Below are 23461 nucleotides of genomic sequence, written 5' to 3'. Positions count from 1 at the left end.
TGGGCCATGAGCCAAGTGCACATGTGGTAGGAAAGGTAGCTGAGTCTGTGCTCAGGCCTGCTTTCTCTCAGCCAGCTTTGTGACAAGCGACATCATAGTCTCAGCTTTCCACTCCATGAGTGGAGCGTTGACAGAAAGACAGTAGTACAGAAGTCTTGAGAGATGAGGAACGTTTTGGCACACCATTGTCCTGGCAGACTGGCCTCTCACCTCCATGGTCTTCTCCAGAGGCGCAGTAGGTAGATGTCTCCATGCATCTTGTGTCCCAGGATGGTGGTCTAGGCAGGACGATTGGGTCTGTGACTTCTTGTTGTCTGGGTCCCCTTTACCACTGCCAGCTGGGCCACTTTGCCGTCCTGTCCTGGAGCATGCTTTGTCCCAGTGCAGGAAGCCTGACTCCTACTCCGCAGATTACTTTCTGCTGCCCAGTGGGGCCTTGCATCAGAGGTGCCTTCAGGAACCTACTCTGATCCTTCCATGGGACACTGAGCTCATCCTCAACTACCGTCACCAGACGAGGCCTTGCCATTCCCAGGCTCAAGGGCTCGTGTGAGCAGTGCAGCCTCTCTCCTCCACAGAGCGCTGCCTCCACTCTGTTTATAAAGGAGATACTTCCCTTCGCCACACAGACCTGCTTGCCCAACTGGGATTTCTTTGGCAGCTGCTCGTAAGGCCCCAGTACCTTCCCTGCTCCCCCTGATACTGTGCTGACTAGATCCTTGCTAGCATGTTCCTCAGCAGCCAAACAGATGACTGGTGAGTTGCTTATCTCAAGCTGCTGCCTGCATAACTGTAGGTGCCAAGAGTTCTTGTCTGGACATGGGAATGTCCACAGGCACGCAACTAGCCAGAGAAGGGTCAGCCGGAGGCAGGGCTTGTCGCTCCTGCACTTCGGTCCTCTCTTCCTCGCCCTTGCTCACCTGCGTCAGACATGTAAACGCACATTCACATACGAGTGCGTGTGTACATGCGCTCACATTACAGAGCAAGGCTTTCCTCTTATCACACCCGTCGTGCTTAAGTGGGGGAGCCAGTAGCCACCGGGGTGCTTGTTGATTCATTTTCTCTCTATCTCCCACAAACCTGTCTGATGTTTCAGGACCAGGCGACGCGTCAGCCTGAGATGTGCTTTGTTCTTTAAGCTTAAATTTTTGTGTTGTAGAATTTTTGGAGAAAATACGTGTCTCCCATGGGATCAGGGAGCCCTGCTTTTCCCTCACATGGCCAGTTTAGATTGTTGTGTGTTCCTAAACACCCTGAGCAAGGCCCAGGGGAGAACGGATTAGACTATTCCATTTCCTCTCACAGTTTGTGTCAGGTGGGATGAGAATGATGAAGGTAGGCAGGAGGGTTGGGGCAGCAGATGCTGCTGCTGTCCTGAAGGCCTGTCCTGCGTGAACATGGTCCAGGGGGGAGCTGAGCTGGTCCTCCCTGGGGCTTCTAGGGGTGCAGAGATGGGCCCAGGGATTCCTGCACAGTGCCTGGGGGTTCTCTACAGGCTGTGAGTAACTTCTCCTCACAGCAGACCCTGGAATGAGAGCTTGGGGTTGTCAGTTTAGTGAACAGGGAAGCACAGTTAAGGAGAGCCTGCCTGGTAAAAAAGGCCAGAAGCAGTGGTAAGCCACCTTCGCAAGGCAGGAGGTCCATGCAAAGAGAAGGGAACTAAGAATCCCTGTGTTCCCACCTGACCCTTAGCTTGTGTCTCATCTGCCTATGTTACCTGTGGTTATGGTGCTTCCTTGTTGCGGCTGTTTCTTACTGATGTGGAGTTTTTGTGAGCCCTGTGTGCTCACCCTGTGTGATGGGCATCCCCTCTACCTGCCTTTTCTGTCTGTTGGTAGACTCAATGAAAGGTTCTTTGCTGCTGAAGGCTTTGTTGCTCTGCCTCCTGCTGCGTAGCCCACACTTGGTTTTCTTTGGTTCTTAAAGTCTTCTGTAGAATTGTGCGTGTTTGTTTAGGAGCTGGTATTTGTATATGACCCACCACCCCTTACAAGGTGCGTGAGTGGCAGGCATCTGCTTTCCCCGGCTCTTTGGCTTTCTGTTCTCCGGCTGCTGTTGCCTGTTGCTTTACTAGTTATTCCCATTTGCTGTGGTTTTGCTGAGTTCTGATAATGACCAGAATAAATTCCTTTTTGACTTTGCATTTCCCCTGTCAGGTGAAATTTTGAGGTTAACCTTTTCCTGGACTTTAGGAACCCTGCCACAATCTTAACTCAAATGCTGAATTTCTAGATTGATCTAGAGCCCTTAGAGGCACTGAAGGAAGAGTAAACTGAGTTAGTCAAATAAGGGCTGTGCAGGCTGCTGCACTCTGTGTGTGTGTGTGTGTGTGTGTGTGTGTGTGTGTGTGTGTGTGTGTGTCTGTCTGTCTGTCTGTCTGTCTGTCTGTCTGTCTGTCTGTCTGTCTGCCTGCCTGCCTGTGTGTCTGTGTCTGTGTGTCTGTGTCTGTGTCTGTGTGTCTGTCTCCCAGTAGGGGAGGCCCAAAGGAGCTCTGAAGCCACTTCGAGCAGAGACATAAGGGTAAGCTGCTGCGCCCCAGCCTGGGTGTGATGGCTGGGCAGATGAGTCTGGGAGCATCTGTCCGAGTAGGGTGGTGACGTAGAGAAGGATGAAGTAGCCTCAGCCTCTTGTTCGCTGGGCTTAGAGGCTTTAGTCTCATCTCAGCATAAGTACTTATGTTCTGAACTCAGGCTCCTAATCCTTTTGCTCTGCTACATAACCTTTCAGATCGTGTTCAGCATGGACCCTCCGGAAGGCAGCCCTGGCTCTCTGGTGGGGCTGGGTATCTCACATTCCTATAAGGTGAGAGCAGCTCCCAGGATGTGGGCATGGCTAGCGGTCTCACAGACCTCTGGGCGGGGTGGCTGTAGCATCTGGGCAGGCACATGCGTATGTTTGTCCTTCCAGGTACATATACACCTTGAAACCAGCCACCGAAGGGCAGCTAAGCAGTCAGATCCCTGGAGCACCACTACATCCAGGAAACAAGGTACAAACTTACCCTGTCCAACGTTTGCTCAATAGTAATATCACATCAGAAGTTGTACATGTTCATGCTCACTGAAAGCCGGAGACCTTGGAGGAAGCTGAGAGCACTGCTGCCTACCCAGAGTCACCTAGTGGGCCAGTGGCAGAACCAGAGCTCTGCAAGTGCCTCACCCCTTAGGGTATATTTCTTTTAATTTATTTTTGTTGTTGTTGTTGTTATTATTATCATTATTATTTGGTTTTTTGAGATTGGGTTTCTCTGTGGAGCCCTGGCTGTTCTGGAACTTACTCTGTAGACCAACTGGCCTCCAACTCAGAGATCCATTTGCCTCTACCTCCTAAATGCTGGGATTAAAGGCATGTGCCAGCACATTTGGTTCAGTAAACTTTTTAAATAAAAATTTTTAGTTTTATGTGTTTGGTTTTTTAGTTTTTTCAACAAGGTCTTACTATGTAGCCCTTATTGGCCTGGAACCCAGTGTGTAGACCAGGCTGGTCTCAGACACACAGAGATCTGCCAGAGTCGGCCTCCGGAGTGCTAGGCTTGAAGGTGTGGGCTACCACAATTGGCTCAGAATGCACTTCTTTAAGCTAAGTCAAGTTAGCTTTGATCTACAAAGCAAGGCATGGCTCTCATCTTTTTTTTAGCCAGTGGCATGGCCCCATACATCAGTAGACTGCTCTGAAGGGCGGGTGGCCAACCCTGTTGCCCACAGTGAGCTTGGTCCGAATCTCTACCTCCCATGAACCTGCTGGGCTTCAACTGCTTCCAGGTACCTTATGAGTGGTGCCAGCTCTACTGGGGTTGTGGTGAAGATGGTAGGGGCCATCGCACACCCTCTGTGTTGGTATCATAGTACTGAGATCTTGAACTAGTCTGTCCAGCCTACCTTACATGGTACTTAGCCCAGCAGCCAGCAGTGTGTCTGGCTTCACGGATGTGCCTCGTGGCAACCACTGACTCAAGTCAGTGCTCAGCCTTCATGTCAAGTGTAGCCTTAGCAAGGCCACAGCCCTGTCCAGCTCCCATGTTTCTCACATTCTCCAGCAATGCCTCATCTGTGAGTTTCTGTTCATATCTCTACATCTTTGAAGACCACTCTTTCTTTGGCTACCTTGTTTTGTTTTGTTTTTTCCAAGACAGGGTGTCACTATGTTCTAGGACACTAGGACACTCAGCATAGGCTGCTCTGTGACTAACTGCTGCAGCCTCAGCAGCAGCAGCAGTAGCAGCTCAGGGCGGCTTGTGTGGTGCTGTGGCTTAGGTTGTTCTGGCCTTACGAGGAGGAAAGAGGTAGAGGTGGCTGAGCTCAGCAGCAGCTGTGTGTGGCTCTGTACCCAGGGCTCCAACTGTGCCCAATACCCTCTTCCCAGCAAGAACTGTCCTTCGTGACAGTGGCACCTTGGGAGGTGGGTGGCTGCTCAGGACTTCTCGACAACCCTCCCTGGAGGGTGTTTATAGGAAATGGGTGTATTGAGATGACAGCCTCAGGCAGAGCAGGTTCTGAATGGGATGGGGGTCATTTCTTTCTTTCTTTTTTATTGTTTTTCGACACAGGGTCTCTTTGTGTAGCCTTGGATGTCCTGGACTCATTTTGTAAACCAGACTGGCCTTGAACTCAACGATCCATCTGCCTCTGCCTCCTGAATGCTGGGATTATAAAGGCATATGCCACCACGCCCGGCTTGGAGATAATTTCTGATGGCACCTGGCTTTGCCCTCACGAACTTTTATGTTCTGGCATTTTAATTTCTGGAGCTTCCCAAGATCACTGGGAGTGAGCAGTGTGTGGCTCCAACCACTCAGGCATTGCTTGGAACTGTGCTTTCTTCTCAATCTGACCTTGCCTGTTGCTGATGTGACCAGAATCTGGGAATTTAAATCTGGTTTTTTGTTTTGTTTTTTTGGTTTTTTGAGACAGGGATTCTGTGTGTAGCCTTAGCTGTCCTGGACTCACTTTATAGACCAGGCTGACCTTGAACTCAGAGAGATCTGCCTGCCTCTGCCTCCTGAGTGCTGGGATTAAAGGCATGCGCCACCACGCCCAGCCCTTAAGTCTGTTTTTAACAGTTTTTATCAGGAGTTTTGATGCTACTTCCTCCCTATGTGCTTTTGGTGGAACAACTTGTAGTGACAGATGTCATGATTTCTACAGAAGTTTAATGTTGAGGCCAGATGTCCTCTCTATCTGCCAGTACCCTCTGGGCTTCTGAGAGGGCTCAGGCCTCAGCTCAGACTCGGCATTTGGTTCTGACGCGTGCACCTGGGCCTGTTTGCATACAAGCGGCCTGCTCTCTCAGTACAGTGGATGAGGATGTAGAGCCCAGCCTTGTCTTCATTCCCAATTCCTGCAGGGAAGGTGCTGAGCTACTGGTGTTTCAGTCCCAGCCACAGCATGCGTGAACTGGTCTGCCAAGGAGTCCGCACCCTCATCCTCACCAGTGGCACACTGGCTCCACTCTCCTCCTTCGCTCTGGAGATGCAGATGTAGGTCAAAACACTAGAAACTTGGTGGAAGAGGGTGGGGTTGCTGGCCTTTGGGCCAGTCCTGAAGGTCTCAGACCTTGGGTCTATCCCATTATCTGTTTGCTCTGGCTATTCCTAGTCCATTCCCAGTCTGTCTGGAGAACCCACACATCATTGACAGGAACCAGCTCTGGGTGGGGGTTATCCCTAGAGGCCCTGATGGTGTTCAGCTGAGCTCTGCCTATGACAAAAGGTAAAGGGTCCTGGGTTCTCTGCCCATCTGCAGTGTTGAGGGTTGCTGGAGTCTAGGCCTCTCATAGCAGCGGCTTCTCTGATTGTACAGGTTTTCTCAGGAGTGCTTATCTTCCCTGGGGAAGGTTCTGGGTAAGTACAACTCCACGCATAACTCTTTGTTCCTTCCTTAGGAAACCCTTGTTCATAACTGGTCTGGTCCTAGACCCTCTACCTTGTTCTATCCAGTGGGGGTTGGGGGCCTGAATTGCACAGCTTGTACTCCTGAGAACCAGCAGGGCCCTCAGCAGTCTTCTAAGCCTTGCCTGGACCACTTCCAGGCAACATCGCTCGTGTGGTGCCCCATGGTCTTCTGGTTTTCTTCCCTTCCTACCCTGTCATGGAGAAAAGCCTGGAGTTCTGGCAGGTGTGTTCCCCTACACATACTCCTGAAATCGGGAGCACCCGTATGACTACATGTCTGGGCAGGGTAGCTGGGCAGAGCCTGTAAACAGGGCTCTGGCTACAGCCTGCACCTGTCCTTGTGCATCCTGGCTTTTTCCTCTCACAGGCACAAGGCTTAGCCAAGAAGGTGGAGGCACTTAAGCCTCTGTTTGTGGAACCCAGGAACAAAGGCAGCTTCTCAGAGGTCAGTGACAAGCTAGGAGACATGTGGGGCCTGCCTCTACCACCCCTCAAAGCCTGCAGCTGACCACGGTCTCTGCTCAGTACTCTGGCTGGCTCCAGGCTGCTTGCTCTGCATGTCTAAGCCCAAGTTCCTTTTTTTTCTTTTTGGTTTATGGAGACAGGGTTTCTCTGTGTATCCTTGGCTGGCCTGGAACTCATAGCCATCCGCCTGCCTTCGCCTCCCAAGTGCTGGGACTAAAGGCGTGCGCCACTGTGCCCGGCTAAGCCCAAGTTCTTGCATGCTTCACCTTCTAACATGCCCCTTACATGACCTGGCATGCAGATGATGGCAGCCCATCTTCCTGCCCAGCTCCATGAGACCCAGGAGCTGCCCTGGCTATGGGGGCCTGGGTTTTCTGGAGACACTGACAGGCTCTGGGTGTTGGAGACAGACAGGGGACTAAAACTGGCTGATCATCCTTTTCATTAGGTCATTGATGCGTACTACCAGCAAGTTGCCTCCCCTGGGTCTAGTGGGGCCATCTTCTTGGCAGTGTGTCGGGGAAAGGTGAGCTTTCTGCAGGTCACCTTCTCCCTTTCTACCTGTTTTCCTTGTGTAGTCCGAAACAAGATTCCTGCTTGGAGCCCACATCTAGCAAACAACTTAGTAGGGAGCCATGTTAGGGGCCTTGCTGGATACTAGCAGCCAGGGCCCTAGTTAGGGTTCTGTGTGTGGCAGAATTGACATGGGCCCAGTTGTGGATCTGATCTGAGGATGGAACGTTCTCTTTCCCCTCAGCCCCTGGGATAGGGGGCTGAAAGGCTTTGGGCCTGGGCAGAGACCAACAGGGAGAGGACTGCCTATTTCCTCCTTCTAGGCCAGCGAAGGCCTGGACTTCGCAGACATGAATGGCCGTGGTGTGATTGTCACGGGCCTCCCGTATCCCCCACGCATGGATCCCCGTGTTGTCCTTAAGATGCAGTTCTTGGATGAGATGAGAGGTCAGAGTGGGCCAGGAAGCAAGGTGAGATACCACAGGGCTGGGTGAGCAGGGAACTTTGGGGACCAAGGGCCCTAATGACCAAAATTCTCTCCTCCCTAGTGCCTCTCTGGTCAGGAGTGGTACCAGCAACAGGCATCCAGGGCTGTGAACCAGGCTATTGGGAGGGTTATCCGACACCGCCATGACTATGGGGCCATCTTTCTGTGTGACCACAGGTACAGGAGGGTTCTGAGGCCATCCCCGTTTCTTCCCCCTTTCTAGACCCTGTATCCTCCTCCTCTGTATAAGACCTATGCCAACCTCTTTGGCCCTGCCAACAGATACTGTTCCTTCACTGTGAGGCTTGAGTCAAGTGGCTGTAAGGACAGGATGCCCCTGGTCTGTGTGGTAGAGGACTTGAGCTGATACACACACTCGCCCTCCAGGTTTGCCTATGCTGACGCCAGGGCCCAGCTGCCCTCCTGGGTGCGCCCCTACCTTCGGGTGTACGACAGCTTTGGCCACGTCATCCGAGATGTGGCCCAATTCTTCCGTGCTGCTCAGAAAACTGTAAGTTCCAAAGGCCCAGCTGACCTGCCTGTGTCCCCATTGGAGGGCCTGCAGCCCCTCCTCTGAGGAGCAGTGAATGCTGCCTGTGTTCCCAGGGAGGGTCTGCAGCCCCTCCTCTGAGGAGCAATGAATGCAAGCCTCCTCACCCTATGATTCTACAGATGCCATTGCCAGTTCCCAAGGCCGTGACCTCAAGTGTGAATGAGGGAGAAGCTGCTGTCAAGGAGGCTACGTTGTCCAGTCCCCTCCTCTCCACCAGGAAAGCAATGAGCTTAGATGTGCATGTGCCCAGCCTGAGGCGGAGACCCATAGGTGTGTGGGGTAGGGCACAAACCACATGGCAGAGGCAATATCCTTGCTTCCTGGTAAATGTTCCTGTCAACATGTTTCTTTAGGATTATCAGCTGCTGGAGACTCTGAGAGCAGCCTGTGTGTGGAGTATGAGCAGCCGCCAGTTTCTGCCCAGCAAAGGCCCATGGGGCTGCTGGCTGCCTTAGAATACAGCGAGCAGAAGGCTGGGGCGTCTGAGGAGGAGCAGGTGTGAGGTGGGGTGAGGGTGTCTGGCATGAACATGGACCCTTCCTGGCATATAGGAGGGCAAGTGAGAGGTTCAGCACCTCCACTGACCATGCCTCACCTCCAGGTCCTGGCTCCTGTGGGGTCACCAGCATGTCTTCGGTGGGTCAGTCTGGCACAGTCCGTCCCTGGGTATGCCCAGCACTGGCCTTTCTCCCAGCTGTGTTATATGAATGGAGTCTTGAGTTCTTTCTCCTCAGAGGCTTTGTGCAAAAGCCCATATAAGTTCCTAGGTCTGACTTTGAGCTCCTTCCTTCCATCCCTGCACTGATTAAATCAGTGCTTCATGTGGCTCTCTCACTAACCTGCAAACGGGGCCAAGTGGCATGACATAAAAGGGACAGACTCTCAGCATTGGTGCCAGAATTAGGTCATGACCCTCCCCGCCCCACCACCCTTTGGGCCTCTGTTCAGGACACAGGCAAGGACCCTGGGGACCCAATAGGATATCACAGGTGCTTTGGGAACTCTGGATTTGGATTGGGACTACAGCTGCTTTTCCCTCAGGCACTCAGCTCCTCCACCCTGTCTCTCCGGTGTGAGAAGAGGTTATCAGTAGAGCAGAAAGGAGGAAGAAGGAAGGTCAGGCTGGTCAGCCATCCGGTATGTTAGCCTCTAACCAAGCAGGGGTGCAGCTTGACTTGAGCAGCTGTGATGTTGACAACCCGGGGCCTCCAGTTTGCCATTCTTTCTCTAAGAGGACGACCCCTCTCCCCCTGTGGTTTTTAGATTTGAGACAGGGTCACAAAAAGGTTGGCCTTGAACTCACTAGGTAGCCAAGAGTGACCTTGAACTTGCCGTCTCTCTGCTTCTACTTCCCAGGTGCTGGGGTTACAGGCATGTGCTCTGTATGCATCCTGCTCCAAAGCTTGTCTCCTTTCCTTACTGCTTTCTTTCATTTGTTGTTGGGGTTTTTTGTTTGTTTTGTTTTTTGAGACAGAGTTTGTCTATGTAGTCCTGGCTGACTGGCCTTGAACTCACAGGGCTCTACCTGCCTCTGCCTCCCAAGTGCTGGAATGAAAGACTTGTGCCACCTCCTCCCTGAAAGAGACTCTTTTCCTTTCTAGCCTTGCTCGAGATCTTTTTCTTCCTTGCTGGAATCTGGCCTGGCTCTTAGGCTCATTTGGTTTGGGGTCTATACCTGGTGTGGTTTCTTCCACCAGCACCTAGTGCTCTAGTGCTGGCTTTTTCTGAGTGTGGACACTGAATTATCAATATGAGAATGTACAGTGTGTTCCTAGTCTCAGATGAAGAGTTTAGTTACGTGCCGGGCATGGTGGCACATGCCTTTAATCCCAGCACTCGGGAGGCAGAGGCAGGCAGATCTCTGTGAGTTGGAGGTCAGCCTGGTCTACAAGGTGAGTCCAGGATAGTCAAGGCTACACAGAGAAAACCTGTCTTTAAAAAAAAAAAAAAAAAAGTTTAGTTACATCCTGAATCATTAACTCCTTACCTACTGGAAAGCCCAAAATGTGGTGGCCTTTTGTCTTTATCCTGCTTGTAAGAATCAGGCAGTGCCCAGGAGGACTGATGCGTCATGAAGTAGACTAGATGTGGAGGGCCTGAGCCTGCAATCACTGGAATGATGGAGCTGCAGAGACCATCACTGCCTTGGTTTACATAGTTCTTTATAGGTCTGAGAGGTTCAGAAGTGGGCACCGCCTGTTGAGAAGCTGTCTACAGCTCCGTCTGCTGTGGGCAACACAGGTTCCCTGTATGTTTCTGACTGCCTTTGCTGTGATCTCAAACAGGCTTGAGCTTCACCGGAGCTAGGTCGTGCATCTCAGCAGCCCTCTTGTTTTTGCCTTGGTAGATGGTTCACAGGCAGTGGCCTGAATGCAAATGATTATGCCCTTGAGCCCTAAAATCTATGCTGCTTCCCAGGCAGGAGGGAAGGGCTCAAGGGCTCTTGTCATGTTTCTTACAGGAGAAGCCAGTGGCTGGCACACAGGCAGGCAAAGCCAAGATGTTCATGGTGGCCATGAAGCAAGCACTGAGCCAAGCCAGCTTTGACACCTTTACCCAGGCCCTGCAGCACTATAAGGGCTCTGATGACTTTGAAGCCCTAGTGGCCTCTCTTACTTGTCTTTTTGCTGAAGACCCCAAGAAGCACACCCTACTTAAAGGTACCCTGGCCTTCAAAATTCTGCTATAGGAATACCACCACAGCAGTGGGTGGACTGCTTAGGAGGGCCACTAGGACTCAGAGTTGTCTCTGCTTCCAAGAGAAAAGGCCCAGTGGGTAGGCTATGGTCCACAGAGTCCCTAGTGTTTTTGTTAGTGAGTGGTGGGTGGCCGGCCTTCTGGTACTTGGAGGAAGAAATTCCAGGAAACTCACAGCTCTGAGGGCTGGGAAATTATCCCAGCTCTGAGATGGGACTGTCCCAAGGGTATCCTGAGGCACAGGAGCCCAGGAACTTCACAGCTCTGAGAGGACGCTTCCTTAACAGAGACCTGTAGCTCCCAGGGGAGGGTTGCCCCAACATCTGGATAGCTGAGGAGCTTTGGAGCCTGAGCTCCACTCCTTCGTTTCTTCTTTCTTCTCTTCTGATAAGAGGGTCACAGCAGGCAATAAATCTAAAAGATTTATTGGAGGGACCAATTCAGGAGTGACTGCCTCTGCTCCCGGGAGAAGGCAGTAGGGAACTATGCAGACACAGCTTTTATATAGGGTTCCTTGGGTGGAGCCTTTTCTGGGGAAGGGGTTTCCAGAATATGGGAGGGTGTCAGATCCCTTGGAGCAGGAATTACAGACAGTTGTGAGCTGTTATGTAGGTGCTGGAAACCAAACTCAGATCCTCTGAAAAAGCAGCCAGTGCTCTTAACTGCTGAGCTATCTCTCTAGTAGGGATTGTTGGATTTTTTTTGGGGGGGTGGGGATTGGTCAGGTTTTGTCCAGACTTTTGTTTTTTCTTCTTTCTTTTTTTTAAAGACAGGGTTTCCTTGTGTAGCCACAAGGCTTTGTAGACCAGGCTGACCTTGAACTCATGGCAACCTGCCTGCTTCTGCCTCCCAAGTGCTGGGATTAAAGGCTTGTCCAGACCACATTAGTGTGAAAGGGGCTGGAGATGGCAGTTACAGAAATCTTGGGGGGAGGAGCTGGGCTGCTGGAACTCTCAGGCAGAGGTCCCGCCACTTTCCTACCTTGAGGGGCTATAAAGTTTAGAGTCCACTGTGAAGGCAGTAGGCTGAAGCAGGAAAGGTTGTCATCATGGATAGCTCCCATGGTGGCATCAGTAGGCATTCTGAGGCAGGAAAGGTGTTAGTTTCCATTACCGTGGACAGCACCTGCTGAGGCACTGGCCCCAGGCAGGAAAGAGGGGCTTGACTGCTCTGACAGGGAAAGGCGAACTGGCAGGAGCCACTTGAAATTTTAGAGCCCCGCTGCTCAAGGGCTACTGGGTATTTAAGTGGCTTCTAAACATAACTTTTGTGGGGAGGTTGTGCTACTCGGCTTCCTTGCTGTGGCAAGGAGGAGGCAGCAGTGAGTTACCATGGCTTGGGCGGTCGGGGTGGGGGGTGGGCATAGCACAGAGATACTTCTCTGCCTCAGCAGCAGCTGTCTATCGAGGTGACAGTTTCTCAGCTCCGCTGTTGAGGGTGATCAGCAAAGAAATCTCTATAGCTGGCCCACCAGGCACAGTATGTGGGGCCCACTCAGACACCTACTTCCCACAGGCTTCTACCAGTTTGTACGACCCCACCACAAGCAGCAGTTTGAGGACATCTGCTTCCAGCTAACAGGCCAAGGCTGTGGCTACCAGCCAGGGCACAGCCTTCCCTTTGGAGAGCAAGCACAGTCAACTGTGGACTCCACAGGTGAACAAGGTCCCAGGCTAGACCCTTAATCTCAGACTTGAAGGTTACTTTACACCTGGAATGGACAGAGTAGGCATGCCTAGGCTCTTGCTTGGCTCCAAGGGGTAGCACTGTTTGGTGGGGGAACTTGTCTCTTACCTGGGCACCTGCCCTACTTCTGTCTTGACTGAACAGCTGAGCTGGCCCTCCACAGAGGCAGCTCCTGTTCCAGTGCTGGATTCAAGGCAGCTGTGGCAGGGGGGCTTCATCTGATTGGGAAACCTCACCCTTTGGGCTCAGTACTCACTGAAGTGCCTAATATGTGTGCTTACACCCCACTGTCTGGGCCCTCCAAAACTCTTGGGTGGGTCTGTGGTATGTGCTTGATGTCAGGGTCCTCTTCCTGAGGTCTCAGGAGTGTGTTTCTTCAGGAAGGAGAGAGCTGGGGTCTAAACTGACTTTGTCTGAAGGTGTGGATAGGCAGTTGGACCCTGGAGAGCACCTGAACCAGGGGAGGCCTCACCTGTCTGCTCATCTAACTTCCAAAGGTACCTGGCTCCTAAGACCCCACCCAGGGGGACTTAAAAATCCTTGAAGAGTCCTGCTGACTGCTTGATTCTTAAACCATTGTGTGCTGAGCAGCTGGCAGACTCTATAGGAATTCCTGAAAGCAAGTGAGGGGAGGGGGAACCCCAAGCCATCAGACCTCCCAGTAACATTTCTCCCACCAGGAGACACGAACAGTTGTCCAAAAGTGGGATGTGCAGTAGAAAAACCCGGCCAGCCTGTTGTGAGTGCCTACCTGTCTGATGTCCAAAAGGCTCTGGGACCTGCAAGCTGCAGCCAGCTTATGGCAGCTCTGAGGACATACAAACAGGATGATGACCTGGACAAGGTGCTGGCTGTGGTGGCCGCACTGACCACTGCAAAGCCTGAACACTTCTCCTTGCTGCACAGTATGTAGCACTTGTGTGCAGGGCATAGGTTCTGGAGAAGAGTGGTGGGGGCTTATGTACAGAGTGCAGAACCTGAGCAAAAAGTTCCCCACAGAATTTGGCATGTTTGTGCGACGCCACCACAAACCCCAGTTCCTACAGACATGTGCAGACCTAACAGGCCTACCTACCACAGACAAGAGCTTAGAGCCGCCAGCTCCCAGGGAGGAGAGCACAACATTGCTTTCTGAGCTTACCCATGAGGACGCAAAGCCAGGTGAGGGCTTATTGAAGGAACCCCTCCACTCTTGCCCCTCATGGCACCTGGGAGCTAACATAAGCTTTCCCCCACTCATTGCTATCTGCAGGCCCCTCTGTGTCCAGGAAACCCGAGAAGACGCAGAGTAAGATCTCATCCTTCCTCAGACAGAGGCCAGGCCAGAGTGTGAGCTCTGATGGCACCTCAGAGCCCATGCAGCCTCCTCCTGGGCTCCCCCGTGAGCATGTGAAGCCCGAGTGCAGTAAGCAATAGGGGTGACAGGGACTGCCGGTTATGGCAGGGGACTGGACAGAGCACTCACTTGGACCTCCTATAGCAGCATTTGTGTGCCCAGCCTGTGCAACTGAAGACACAGTACTTTTCCAGTGTCCCACCTGCGAGTTCTACCGCTGCTGGGCCTGTTGGCAACTGCAACTCCAGGTTGGGTCTGACCCACTCCAACCCATCAGGCATTTCCCCCCAGTGGTGGGCTGAGGACCCTAGGGTGAGCTCTTAGACCGGCTACAGTGCTTAGCATGTATCTCCACAGGCCTCTAGACTGTGTCCGGCTTGTGGTGCCATTAACAGGAAGCGGAGCATCACACAGGTCATCTGGCCGAAGCCCCAGTGAACACAGATGAGACCTTTATCTGGCTAGACTCAGGCTGACTCTGCAGGTCTCATATACTTGGCTATGCAACGGTATCTGAAGCTACCTGTGAGAAGTCCTGAAACTTCAATGGCCTATATTGGCTTTGTGCCTGTATTACTGAAGGGGTAGGCTGACCAATAAAGCCAATTAATTATCAGGATGGTGTCTGTGTCTTGGAGGTGCCATGTTTTGCTCTCTTAGATCCAGGACAGCCAAAGTTACATAAAGAGACTGATCAAAAAAATAAATAAATAAAAATAAAAATTAAAAATAAAAAAAAGAAGAAAAAGTGAAAGAACAAAGGTTTGGAAGATCCTCTTTAGACCTGCAATGTTGATGACCAGCCAGCTTCCAAACCCACAGGGAATGGCTTCCCTCATCCTGACCACGTGTGCGTCAACCACTCCACTCTGCACAGTTCTGTAGCTTAACCACCGAGCGCACTACTGCAATAGCAGCATCTATGGGAGCATGAGGAGCCATAGCCTTGCCACACCGCCCAACTGTCACTGACACCCAGGCTACTTGGAGGCTTCTCTGCCTAGAACATGTGCTTTACTTTGTGCCAGCATAATTGTTTCTGGCGGTAACCGGGATGCAGGACCTTTGGACTTACGCTGTAGGAGAAAGTAAAGTCTCAGGCACTCTGACCCCTGCACTCTTCCACCCACTTCATTAGGCCCCTCACCAAGAAGACTGAAGGAGCCTGCACTACACAGGCACTTCTGCCCACTGCTCAGGGTTGGCAGCTCTGCCCTGGCCTGGCCTTCCCATATGTTAAGGCTCCTTGCAGGGAATACCAGATCTCAGCTCTACCTCCTTATCTTTTGCAGTATAAGGGCAGGATTTTCATGAGGCAGTCTAGCCTGAAGCGCCTCTCTGAATAAGTGCCCTGTCCCTTATTCCCATAGGACTTCTCCTACTTCCATTACCTATATCCATGCCTTATTTACTGTTTAAGGATTTTTCCTTAGTTCTCTGAACTGTGTGGCCTACCCTGACTTCTCTGTAGGGACTGAGAAGTGTGAACAGACCGTCATGGGCTATGACTTTGCAGTACATTTCCTTTAAAGGGCTATGGTGGCTGCAGCAGGCTCCAGTAAACCTAGCAAAATAGCTCATCACCATCATTGGAAGCCAGTGTGGCTGTATAGTGAAATTCAGGACCAGGCACTGTGGCCACAGTTGCTGAGTAAGGCTAGGCTGCCCCAGCTACATAAAGTAGTTATTCATACATCTCCTCATGACCAGCCCTACTGCGCACCAAACCAATGACACCTCACCCTTATACTTTTTCAGACTTACTTTATAAAGCTAGCCGTTTCAGGAAAACAGGTGTTCTCAAGTCGTGGCTCTGCACAAGCCAATAGGAAGCCTTGGTGGGAAGCTTCATCCCACTGGATGACCACCATCCACAGGAAGGCATCCCAGAGTCACCTTATGAAGCCCTTAGTCTTACTCAGTGTGGTGGCCAGAAAGACACCTGTGATGTCTGATGCCCCATGCTAGAGGGCTCCCTTAGTTTGGCTACTTTAAGAGCAACCTGCTCTAATTCCCAGGAGGATGCTCTAGGAATGATCTTCCTGGCTTATAAGACACTGGGGTGGGGCCTCTTTTGAATCAGAACACCCACCCCTCATCCTGATCCATAACTTCTCAGACATCCCTCCCAGGCCCTCTTGGGGAGGTTGGCCTGACCTTGCACTGTGCCTTAGTCACAGTTCCAAATCTGCCTGAGAGCCCCTGCTCGGAAGGCGCTCCAGAACAGCAGCTCCTGGCTCTAACCAGCAGCCAGATAGTGAGGAGCCAGCACTGACTGCTTGAAGGGGTGTTGGACAGGAGCCACTTAGGCTGTCTTTATTTTACAACCTTGTCCTAGCCACATGAAGACTTTAACCCAGCAGGCCTAGTGGGCATGCCTAGCTCCAGCATGGTTGCTGCCCACCAGGAACCCACACCTCACACCCACCTGGAGATGCAAGCCCAACCCTTCACTAACCTGGACCCTGTAGGGGCCTGGCCCACCTGTGCCCTCAGGATACCACACACCTGTGGTTGGTTGTACTGAGATGCACTCAACAAGACTTGACCTACAAGCATTTCGACATCAGCTCTCTCTCCTTTAGAGATAAAAGCAGACTGAGATCGGGTTAGTAAGGTAAGTCAGGCTTCCGAGGTGGGTCTACTTAACCCTGTTCTGAGATGTTATCAAAACCTAGTGGAAAGCTGGGTGTGATTCCCCACACTTCTAATTCTCACAGGTACAGGGAAGAAGGCAGGGGATTCCAGGCTAACTGGGGCTACCGAGAAATACTGTCTCATACACCCAAACCTAAACAAAACTACTAGGGCCATGTTGGCCTCCGGGATGTGGGCTAGGTCCTTCAAGTGAGATTATTCTTGGCCACTCCCACCTTCTCCATGGGGAAGCTGGACAGAGCAGCTGTCAAAGACAGACCACCATTTCAAGTAGGATGGCCTTACCCCTTCCTCTCCTTACTAGGTTGGGAAGGTTCTAGACCCTGACCTGTCAGGCATGGGGAGGGGTGTAGGGCACATAGAGCTGGAGTGCCCACATGCCCCATGTTAGTCTTTGAATACCTACACTTTTCCAGACACAGAAACATTTGTCTTAGAGAAAACAAAGCAGTAAAAGAATGAACAGACAGCCAGCTCAACACCCAGCGTCAGGAGGACAGAGCCAGCAGGGAGTGCTGTTCCACCACTAGGGGATGAACAGTCCAAGATTGATGTTATGTGATGTCCCTCTGCCGCGGTGGCCGGTGAACATTCCGCACGACACACTTCACCATCCATTCGATCCCCTCTCGAACTCCTTTGCTGTAGAGACAGTATGTGTGAGGCAGGGCTAATCTTGACCCTGAGGACTCTGCAGACTAAGGCCTCAACTCACCCTGTGAGGGCAGAGCAGGCCTGGGTCAGACAGTCTCTCCGGCCAATCTTGCAGGTACAGTCACTGAATGCAGTCTTGATGTCAGGAATGGAGAGGCAGGTCTGGCAGGGGAGGTGAGACTCAGGAACATTCCCACCACTCAGCTGCATCTAGCTTGTTTACTCACTTGGGCTTTCCGTAAGGCCACAGTCTCTCACCCTCCAAAATGATAGGGTAAGCCTGCCCAAGGCTCTAGTGTCCTTGTAGAAACCAGTGGTGAAGCCGCTGCACCTGGTTTTGCCTAAGGCTTTTGGAAGTCCACACACAGCTCTCAAGTGAACATTCCCACTCCCTCCCACCCCCCAAGAACAATCCCCAGAACATCTACAAGCAGGATACTGAATGCCCTTGCATTCCTCAGCCAAGTACCAGAGACTTCTATTACTAGTTTAGGACACAAATGGGAGGGTGGGGGATGTCTTCAGGCAAATGAGTGAGGACAGGTCACGTCAGATGGAAATGTGTAGATACACAGGGCCTGAGGAAAGTAAAGCTTCCTTGGCCCTCCAGACCCTGGTTGTCACCATGTCCTCTACACCTTTTTCTGTACAGAGCCCCTTTTGTTAGACAGTGTAGGGACCTTGTGTGGCTGGAAGTCCAAAGGGAAGCAGCACCTGGCCTCAGAGTTTGTCCATTGTCTTCCCTCCTCTACCCCCACTTTAAGAACTAAAGATTTATTTTTAATCATATGGATGTATGTGTGTCTGGTAGGGAGGGGTATGTACAGACGAGTCCAAGTACATGCAAAGGCCAGAGGTGTCAGGTTCCCTGGAGCTGGAGTCCCAGATGGCTATGAGTCACCTGATGTGGGTACTAGGAATCAAACTTTGGTCTTCTGGAAGGGCAGTATATGCACTTAACTACTGAGCTATCTCTAAAAGCCCCCATACCCACTTCTTTGAACTTGGAGCTTTCACCTGAGACTGCTATAGGCTCTATACTCCCATAGGAACAAGTCTCTGGTCCTCCCTTGGGAAGAAAGGTGGACCCTGCACTCTGGCTTCTAATGGTGACAGCTCTTTGTGACACACAAAGAGCAACTAAAGTTGGGAAGGTAGAGATCCTAGGAGTTGGAGGAAGGGTCCCAAGAAGAGAGACGAGGTTGGGATGGATGGTAGACACCAGATTCTGGAAATCTGAAGAGGCAAACATGTCACTTTCCTTGCAATGGCAATACAGGCTCTAAGCAGCTTTGTGGGGGCTCACCTCCACATCCTGCTTGTTGGCCAACACCAGGATGGGAACACCGTCCAATGCTTCACTCGAAACCACCTTTTCTGAGGAAAGCAGGAGAGGTGGTGCCTTGCACCGTGTCCTGTTCATGACTGCAGGCTCTGCCCAGACCCAAAGGTGTGTACAGACAGCTCCATCCCACCCTTTACCTCACATACTAGACAACACACCCAGGTGTTGCCCATCCTCCCTCAAGAGTCGTTCCAGACACATGGGAGGATCCAGATCACCCTGGCCCACCCCTGGCCCACCTCCCACACAACTCTCTAGATGCCAGTCTTCCCATCTTCTCCTCCTCCCAGAGTGGCCATGCTACACTCACCAAATGCCTCTTTGGATTCTGACAGTCTTTCCTCATCGGTGGAATCAATGACATAGATGACACCATGGCACTCTGCATAGTACTGCAAGGAAGAGGAGAAAGCTGGGGGCTAGAGGTGCTTATAATTGGGCCAGCTGGACAGCAAGACCCTGTGTCACAGCCACCACAAGAGACAGAGGACAGACAGCTGGTGGGGGCACTTTGCTGTCCTAGGGCCACAATGAAGAAATGGGCATAACTCAATGGGAGACTTGCTAGGGAGCTTTCTGGAGCTAATTTAGTAGTAAAGACACCACAGCACCTTTGGGGAAAGCTTGCTGACTCTAGCAGGGTGATCAACCTCCTCTTGCTCAGAGACTGCCTGCCCTGGTTAGATGGTGTTGAGAAGCCAAAAGAGGCTGAGGTCAACACTGTCTATGAAGCCACCCTGCCTGAACAAAACTAACAGTGCTGAACTCAGGCCTCTGCAGGCTGGATGTAGCCAGTCTTGGGCTTTTGACAGCACTGCTGAGGCAAACTAAACAGGCAAGGTAAACATAGGAGATGGCGATCCATACAGCAACAGTTACAGTGTGTGAACTCTGATTCCAATCAGAAAACTAATGCCTGTCAATACAGAGCCTCAGGACTATGCTGGCTCCCCTGTCTGTGAGAAGTCAACACTGACTGGTAATGTGCTGTAGACAGGGTAGGATGATGTCACACACACTCAAGTTATGTGACAAGGGAGAAAGCACTCTACCCCAGTCAGTAAAACTCCCTCCCCACCTATATTCCCCAGAGTAACGGAGGCCAGCCCCAGGTTCCTTTTGCAGAGCTTGGCAGCCAGACCCCCATCCAAGACAGCTCCAGGCTTACATGGGCCTGAGCAGAGGCTTCCAGCTCTGGGGCAAGGCAATGGGTTAGCCTATTACTAAAAGCCTAAGTGCTGGCAGGTCCTACTGTAGAGGTTGCTTGGTTTTTGGCTTTTTGAGACAGGGTTCCTCTGTGTAGTCGTGACTGTCCTGGACTCACTCTGGAGACCTGACTGGCCTCAAACTCATAGAGATCTGCCTGGCTCTGCTTCCCAAGGGCTGGGATTAAAGCGTGGGTCACCATGCCCTGCTTTGTAGAGCTATTTATGATAACAGTGGTGTGAGTTTTACAGCAAGCCCAGTGAGTCAGCTGGCAGCAGTAGCAGCTCCAAAGGTTTAGGCACAAGACCTAGGAACCAACCAGCTAGATTCAGTCACAATCCACCAGGTTTAAGGTCCAACAGCTGCCAGAAGAGGTAGGAGTGGCACATTAAGTCTCTATGGAGAAGCCACACCTGTGGCTCCAAGTACGTGTTGTAGGGGAGATGCAAAGAGGCCTGCATAACCAGCATAGGGAAATTCTCTCAGTTGACATGCCGGACAGGCCAGAGGTAGACAGCCAACCCGGTCCCGCTTGTATGAGAAGTTGTGATCTAAGCCTGGCATGTGCACAGACCTATGGACAACAGCACACTGCTTGGCCAGCAGAGCAGGTGCCAAAAGCCTAAGGCAGATGTAAGCGGTAGACATGGGGACTTGGTTTCTCACCAGAGCACCCGCTGTGGACAGTAATTTGCCCACCAATGGTACTGTGCTGGACTGAGGACAGCAGTGACCACAGTGACAGAAAAGAAACTTATCAGCATGAAGTTCCATTCACCAAGGCCAGTAGAGGCACTGCTAGGTGTTTCACTTGACAGGCCAATGTGGCTAACCCTATGAGGTATCTCTTAAGGGAATAAGAGGGAACCTGGGTACAGACATGTTTCCTTAGCAACAACACAGACTCCGGCACAAGACAGCAGACCACAGTCTTATATCATGTGACGTCAGCAGAGAAGACTCAAGTGTCACAGGAAAGGGCCTGTGGTTTGTGGACATAAAGACAGTGCTGGGCACAGTGCCCATGTGGTAACACTACTGTAGAATATCAGGTCCAGATAGTAACGCTCCCAATGAGAGGCTTTTCTGAGGTGGAAGGGCGAGAGTGCCCTCTTCCTGACCCTCCTAGTAACTAGAAACAACTCTGCTGCGTATTTCACAGCCTCAAGATCTTGGGGTTGGGGGGTTGGGTTCTGCTCACCCAAACACCACCTCCAGCCAAGTCACGGAGTCACCAAGCATGGCTGCTGTCTATCCTCCTCCCCAATGTGGAGCCCATATCCAAACAGTGCACAGATATCCACTCTGGCTGCCCATGCCATATCTGCTCATACTGGTGACTCAAAAGATGCCAGGCTTGGGGTCCTGGCCAGTTCTGCTAAGCTCCCTCTCTGCTGCCTTCCTGGTGATGACTTCAGTACACATACTCTGCATCTCAGCGCCCTCCTCAGGCCCTGACCTGGGACAAGACAGTCATTAGCTGGTGCGATTCCCCACCTGTGCCTAGAGCTTGATGATGACAATATGTCACTGCCCTATGACTAGACTTGTCCTCTGTCCAACGTGGTGCCCATCAGAGACTTTCTGGATACAGGACAGATGCCACCCTCTTGATAAGAAGTTACAGCAGGAAGAAACACCTCAGGGAAGCCCAGGAAGGAGAGCTGTGGTCACAAGTGGCCGTAAGGCATGGCTGCTGAAGCACCTCCACCACACACAGCACTGGACTGCAGCGCATGGCCATGCAACCTACAGGGCAGGAGACTGCTGAGGAGCGCCAAGGCCTGTCCTGCTCAGCGTGGACCCAGTGCCTAACACAGGCTGGTGAAGGAGATTACAGTGCAGAAATGTAGAGAAGTCTCAGATGTCTAAGACAAATGCTGAAAGAAACAGGCGCTGTCTGCCTCTGAGAACATCCTCCTCAGTCGGAGAAGAGGCCGTCTAGAAGAACCATGACAAGCTAGAAGGAGGTACAGACTCATCAGGAAACACAGGCTTTGGCCCTCCCTACATTTTTGTCTTCCTGTACGAGGACAGGCTACAGTCCTCTCTGAATTCCCCAGTCATATTCTCCTCAGACTACCCTGGTGAACAATGCCTCTTTATCTGAGATTGAAACTGGCTTCATCAGAAGACTGGGTACTCCCTGTGGGGACTCCTCTGATGCCACTTTTGTGGTGACTCTAGACCTGGGTCTTGCCAGAGTGAGAAAGAGAGCAACTTGGAAACCTGGGATAGGATCAGAGAGAAAAACTTTTAGACTCGGCCAGTGTAGTGGTAAGTAGGTAAAGGTGCTTGCTATGCAAGCCTGACAATCTGAGTTTGAGCCCTGGAGAAAATGAACTCTACAAAGCTGTCCTCTGTTCTCCACATGCATGCTGTGATGAGCACTGCCTCCCCCCCCCCAATTAAAAATAACTTGAAGAAAAAGAAAGAAAGAGAAAGAGAGAGAGAGAGAGAGAGAGAGAGAGAGAGAGAGATTGATTATCTTCAGGGTAAATGTGGGTAACAGGAACTTTCATAGAAGAAGAGGCTTTAAGAGGCCATCTAGAGAAAATCACCATGGAGCAGGTAGTGTGTCTCACCTTGTCCCACAAAGACTGCAGCTCTTCCTGTCCACCTAAGTCCCAAAACATGAGGCGAGCCTTTCCGACATCCACAGTGCCAACTGGGGAGAAGACAGAGTGAGCTAGCTCCCGACCTTACTCTTTACACTCCAAGCCCCAGCTCTCCCCAGGATGAACCACACCGTGCTGGTACCAACCCCAGGGGGGCTTGAACGGAGAATGAAGAGACAGGGTTCTAGCCACTGGTCAGTTGGGTTGTAGACCTTGCTGCATGCAGCATCCATCTTTTAAGGGACCCCTAAAACTCATATCCCTAAGGTGCCCCCTTACTGTTTAGACCCACGGTAGTGGTGATTTTGGATAGACTCATCCCCTTGTAGTTCTTGTTAAACCGTGTTTTTGACTGTTCCAGGAAGGTCTGAGAAAAGAAAGAGGGGTGGTTAGACAGGAGCAGCTGGAGTAGTTTTCTGACGTCCTTCCCTGACACCCCTCACTTCACACCCACACACGCATGCGTGCCCACCTCTGCACTTCAGGAGGTTGCTGCCAACTAACTTGGCAGCGGGGGCGGGGATGGGGGTGGGGTTAGATTTCCAAAAAGGACAACATCAGACATGGGGACTGGTGAGAAAACACGGACCTACCGTCTTCCCAGCATTGTCCAGGCCCAGGATCAGGATACAGTATTCATCTTTCTGGAACATGTACTTGTACAGCCCCGAGAGCAGCGTGTACATCCTGCTCCGGCACCCTGAGAGATGTCAAGCTGTGCACCGGGGACATCGGCCTCCTGCCCGCTTCATCAAGGCTCCCGTCTATCCTGCTAGCTTTCAAACGTGAAGCCTGGCGCCTGGTGACTCTTTGCTGCCCTCTGTCAAGATCCCTGACCCGGACTCCACCGCTGGCCACCCACACTTCAGGGCATCTTTCAGAGTAAACCATCAATCAATCTGGAGTCCGGAAAAGCCCGTGGCGGCCAACCCGGCTCCACCTCCCCTAAGGCTCCTCTTTCTGAACCCTCCTCAGCTCAGCACCAGGAAGCGAGCGCCTCTCTAGGGAGCTACCAGAGAGGCGGCACTTCCGCCGTGGGTTGGCTTCGGTTTCCCGCCGCAGCCGCCGGGCCCGCCGGAGCCTAGGAACCAGCTGCTCAAGCCGCTTCTGTCCCCCTACCCGGCCCCTCGGCGGCGCTGAGCCCCACCTGTACCTGCTCAGACCCGCCGCCGCCGCCGCCGCCGCCGCTGCCGCCGCGAGGATAAATCCAGCGACCTCGCGTTGACCCCTCACAGTGTCTGACGAGACAGGGACCGACGTCCCAACTACGGGCGGAGCCTCATCCCGGCAGCCACCGCGCGCGCAGGCACTTCCGGCAGCATCGACTCTCGGGCGGAAGTGCCCGCGAGC

The 23461-nt window shown here is 52.1% G+C and overlaps 2 protein-coding genes across 11 annotated transcripts in view; one reads left to right on the top strand and one right to left on the bottom strand.

Moving 5' to 3' along the window:
• Positions 1-14246, top strand: part of RTEL1 (regulator of telomere elongation helicase 1) — a 72634-nt gene extending 58388 nt beyond the window's left edge. For 3 of the 6 annotated variants that reach the window (XM_084774829.1, XM_084774827.1, XM_084774828.1), the window contains exons 15-36: positions 2731-2805; positions 2911-2992; positions 5347-5479; positions 5598-5711; positions 5802-5842; positions 6031-6116; positions 6261-6338; positions 6807-6884; positions 7195-7341; positions 7420-7535; positions 7746-7869; positions 8031-8181; positions 8265-8407; positions 8953-9048; positions 10373-10571; positions 12124-12264; positions 12675-12791; positions 12975-13199; positions 13294-13455; positions 13547-13699; positions 13775-13878; positions 13988-14246. In XM_084774829.1, coding sequence (XP_084630955.1) covers positions 2731-2805; positions 2911-2992; positions 5347-5479; positions 5598-5711; positions 5802-5842; positions 6031-6116; positions 6261-6338; positions 6807-6884; positions 7195-7341; positions 7420-7535; positions 7746-7869; positions 8031-8181; positions 8265-8407; positions 8953-9048; positions 10373-10571; positions 12124-12264; positions 12675-12791; positions 12975-13199; positions 13294-13455; positions 13547-13699; positions 13775-13878; positions 13988-14068 — 2646 coding nt within the window. In that variant the 3' untranslated portion in view covers positions 14069-14246. The remainder of the gene's footprint in view (positions 1-2730; positions 2806-2910; positions 2993-5346; positions 5480-5597; positions 5712-5801; positions 5843-6030; positions 6117-6260; positions 6339-6806; positions 6885-7194; positions 7342-7419; positions 7536-7745; positions 7870-8030; positions 8182-8264; positions 8408-8952; positions 9049-10372; positions 10572-12123; positions 12265-12674; positions 12792-12974; positions 13200-13293; positions 13456-13546; positions 13700-13774; positions 13879-13987) is intronic. The other 3 variants (XM_084774831.1, XM_084774830.1, XM_084774832.1) reach the window with 3 other exon arrangements.
• A 1128-nt stretch (positions 14247-15374) lies between these two features.
• Positions 15375-23409, bottom strand: ARFRP1 (ARF related protein 1). 5 transcript variants are annotated; one of them, XM_084774866.1, is made up of 8 exons: positions 23265-23407; positions 22705-22985; positions 22391-22478; positions 22079-22161; positions 18598-18679; positions 18249-18319; positions 17004-17104; positions 15375-16930 (listed from the first exon to the last, which is right to left on the bottom strand). In XM_084774866.1, exons 2-8 carry the CDS (start codon positions 22795-22797, stop codon positions 16843-16845), a joined length of 606 nt encoding a protein of 201 aa, XP_084630992.1. In that variant the 5' UTR covers positions 22798-22985; positions 23265-23407; the 3' UTR covers positions 15375-16842. The 5 variants fall into 5 exon arrangements, 4 of the variants coding, with proteins under 4 accessions (XP_084630992.1, XP_084630995.1, XP_084630993.1 ...); XM_084774869.1 differs by having other exon boundaries at positions 22705-22811; positions 23265-23402; XM_084774867.1 differs by having other exon boundaries at positions 23259-23400.
• Between the last annotated feature and the right edge of the window lie 52 nt (positions 23410-23461).

Source organism: Acomys minous (genome assembly GCF_964271855.1).
Source record: "Acomys minous genome assembly, chromosome: 3".
Lineage (NCBI taxonomy): Eukaryota > Metazoa > Chordata > Mammalia > Rodentia > Muridae > Acomys > Acomys minous.
Note: the sequence above shows the minus strand (reverse complement) of the source record. Positions and strands in the feature narration are given on the sequence as shown.

What these genes read in the sequence shown, in the direction of transcription:
- ARFRP1 (XM_084774866.1), bottom strand. Translation starts at nt 22,797, where the DNA reads ATGTACACGCTGCTCTCGGGGCTGTACAAGTACATGTTCCAGAAAGAT. An exon ending in TGCAGTCTTTGTGGGACAAG is followed by an intron (nt 18,680 to 22,078) that starts GTGAGACACACT and finishes TCTTCCTTGCAG; the next exon opens with TACTATGCAGAGTGCCATGG. An exon ending in CCAACAAGCAGGATGTGGAG is followed by an intron (nt 17,105 to 18,248) that starts GTGAGCCCCCAC and finishes CTCCCCTGCCAG; the next exon opens with ACCTGCCTCTCCATTCCTGA.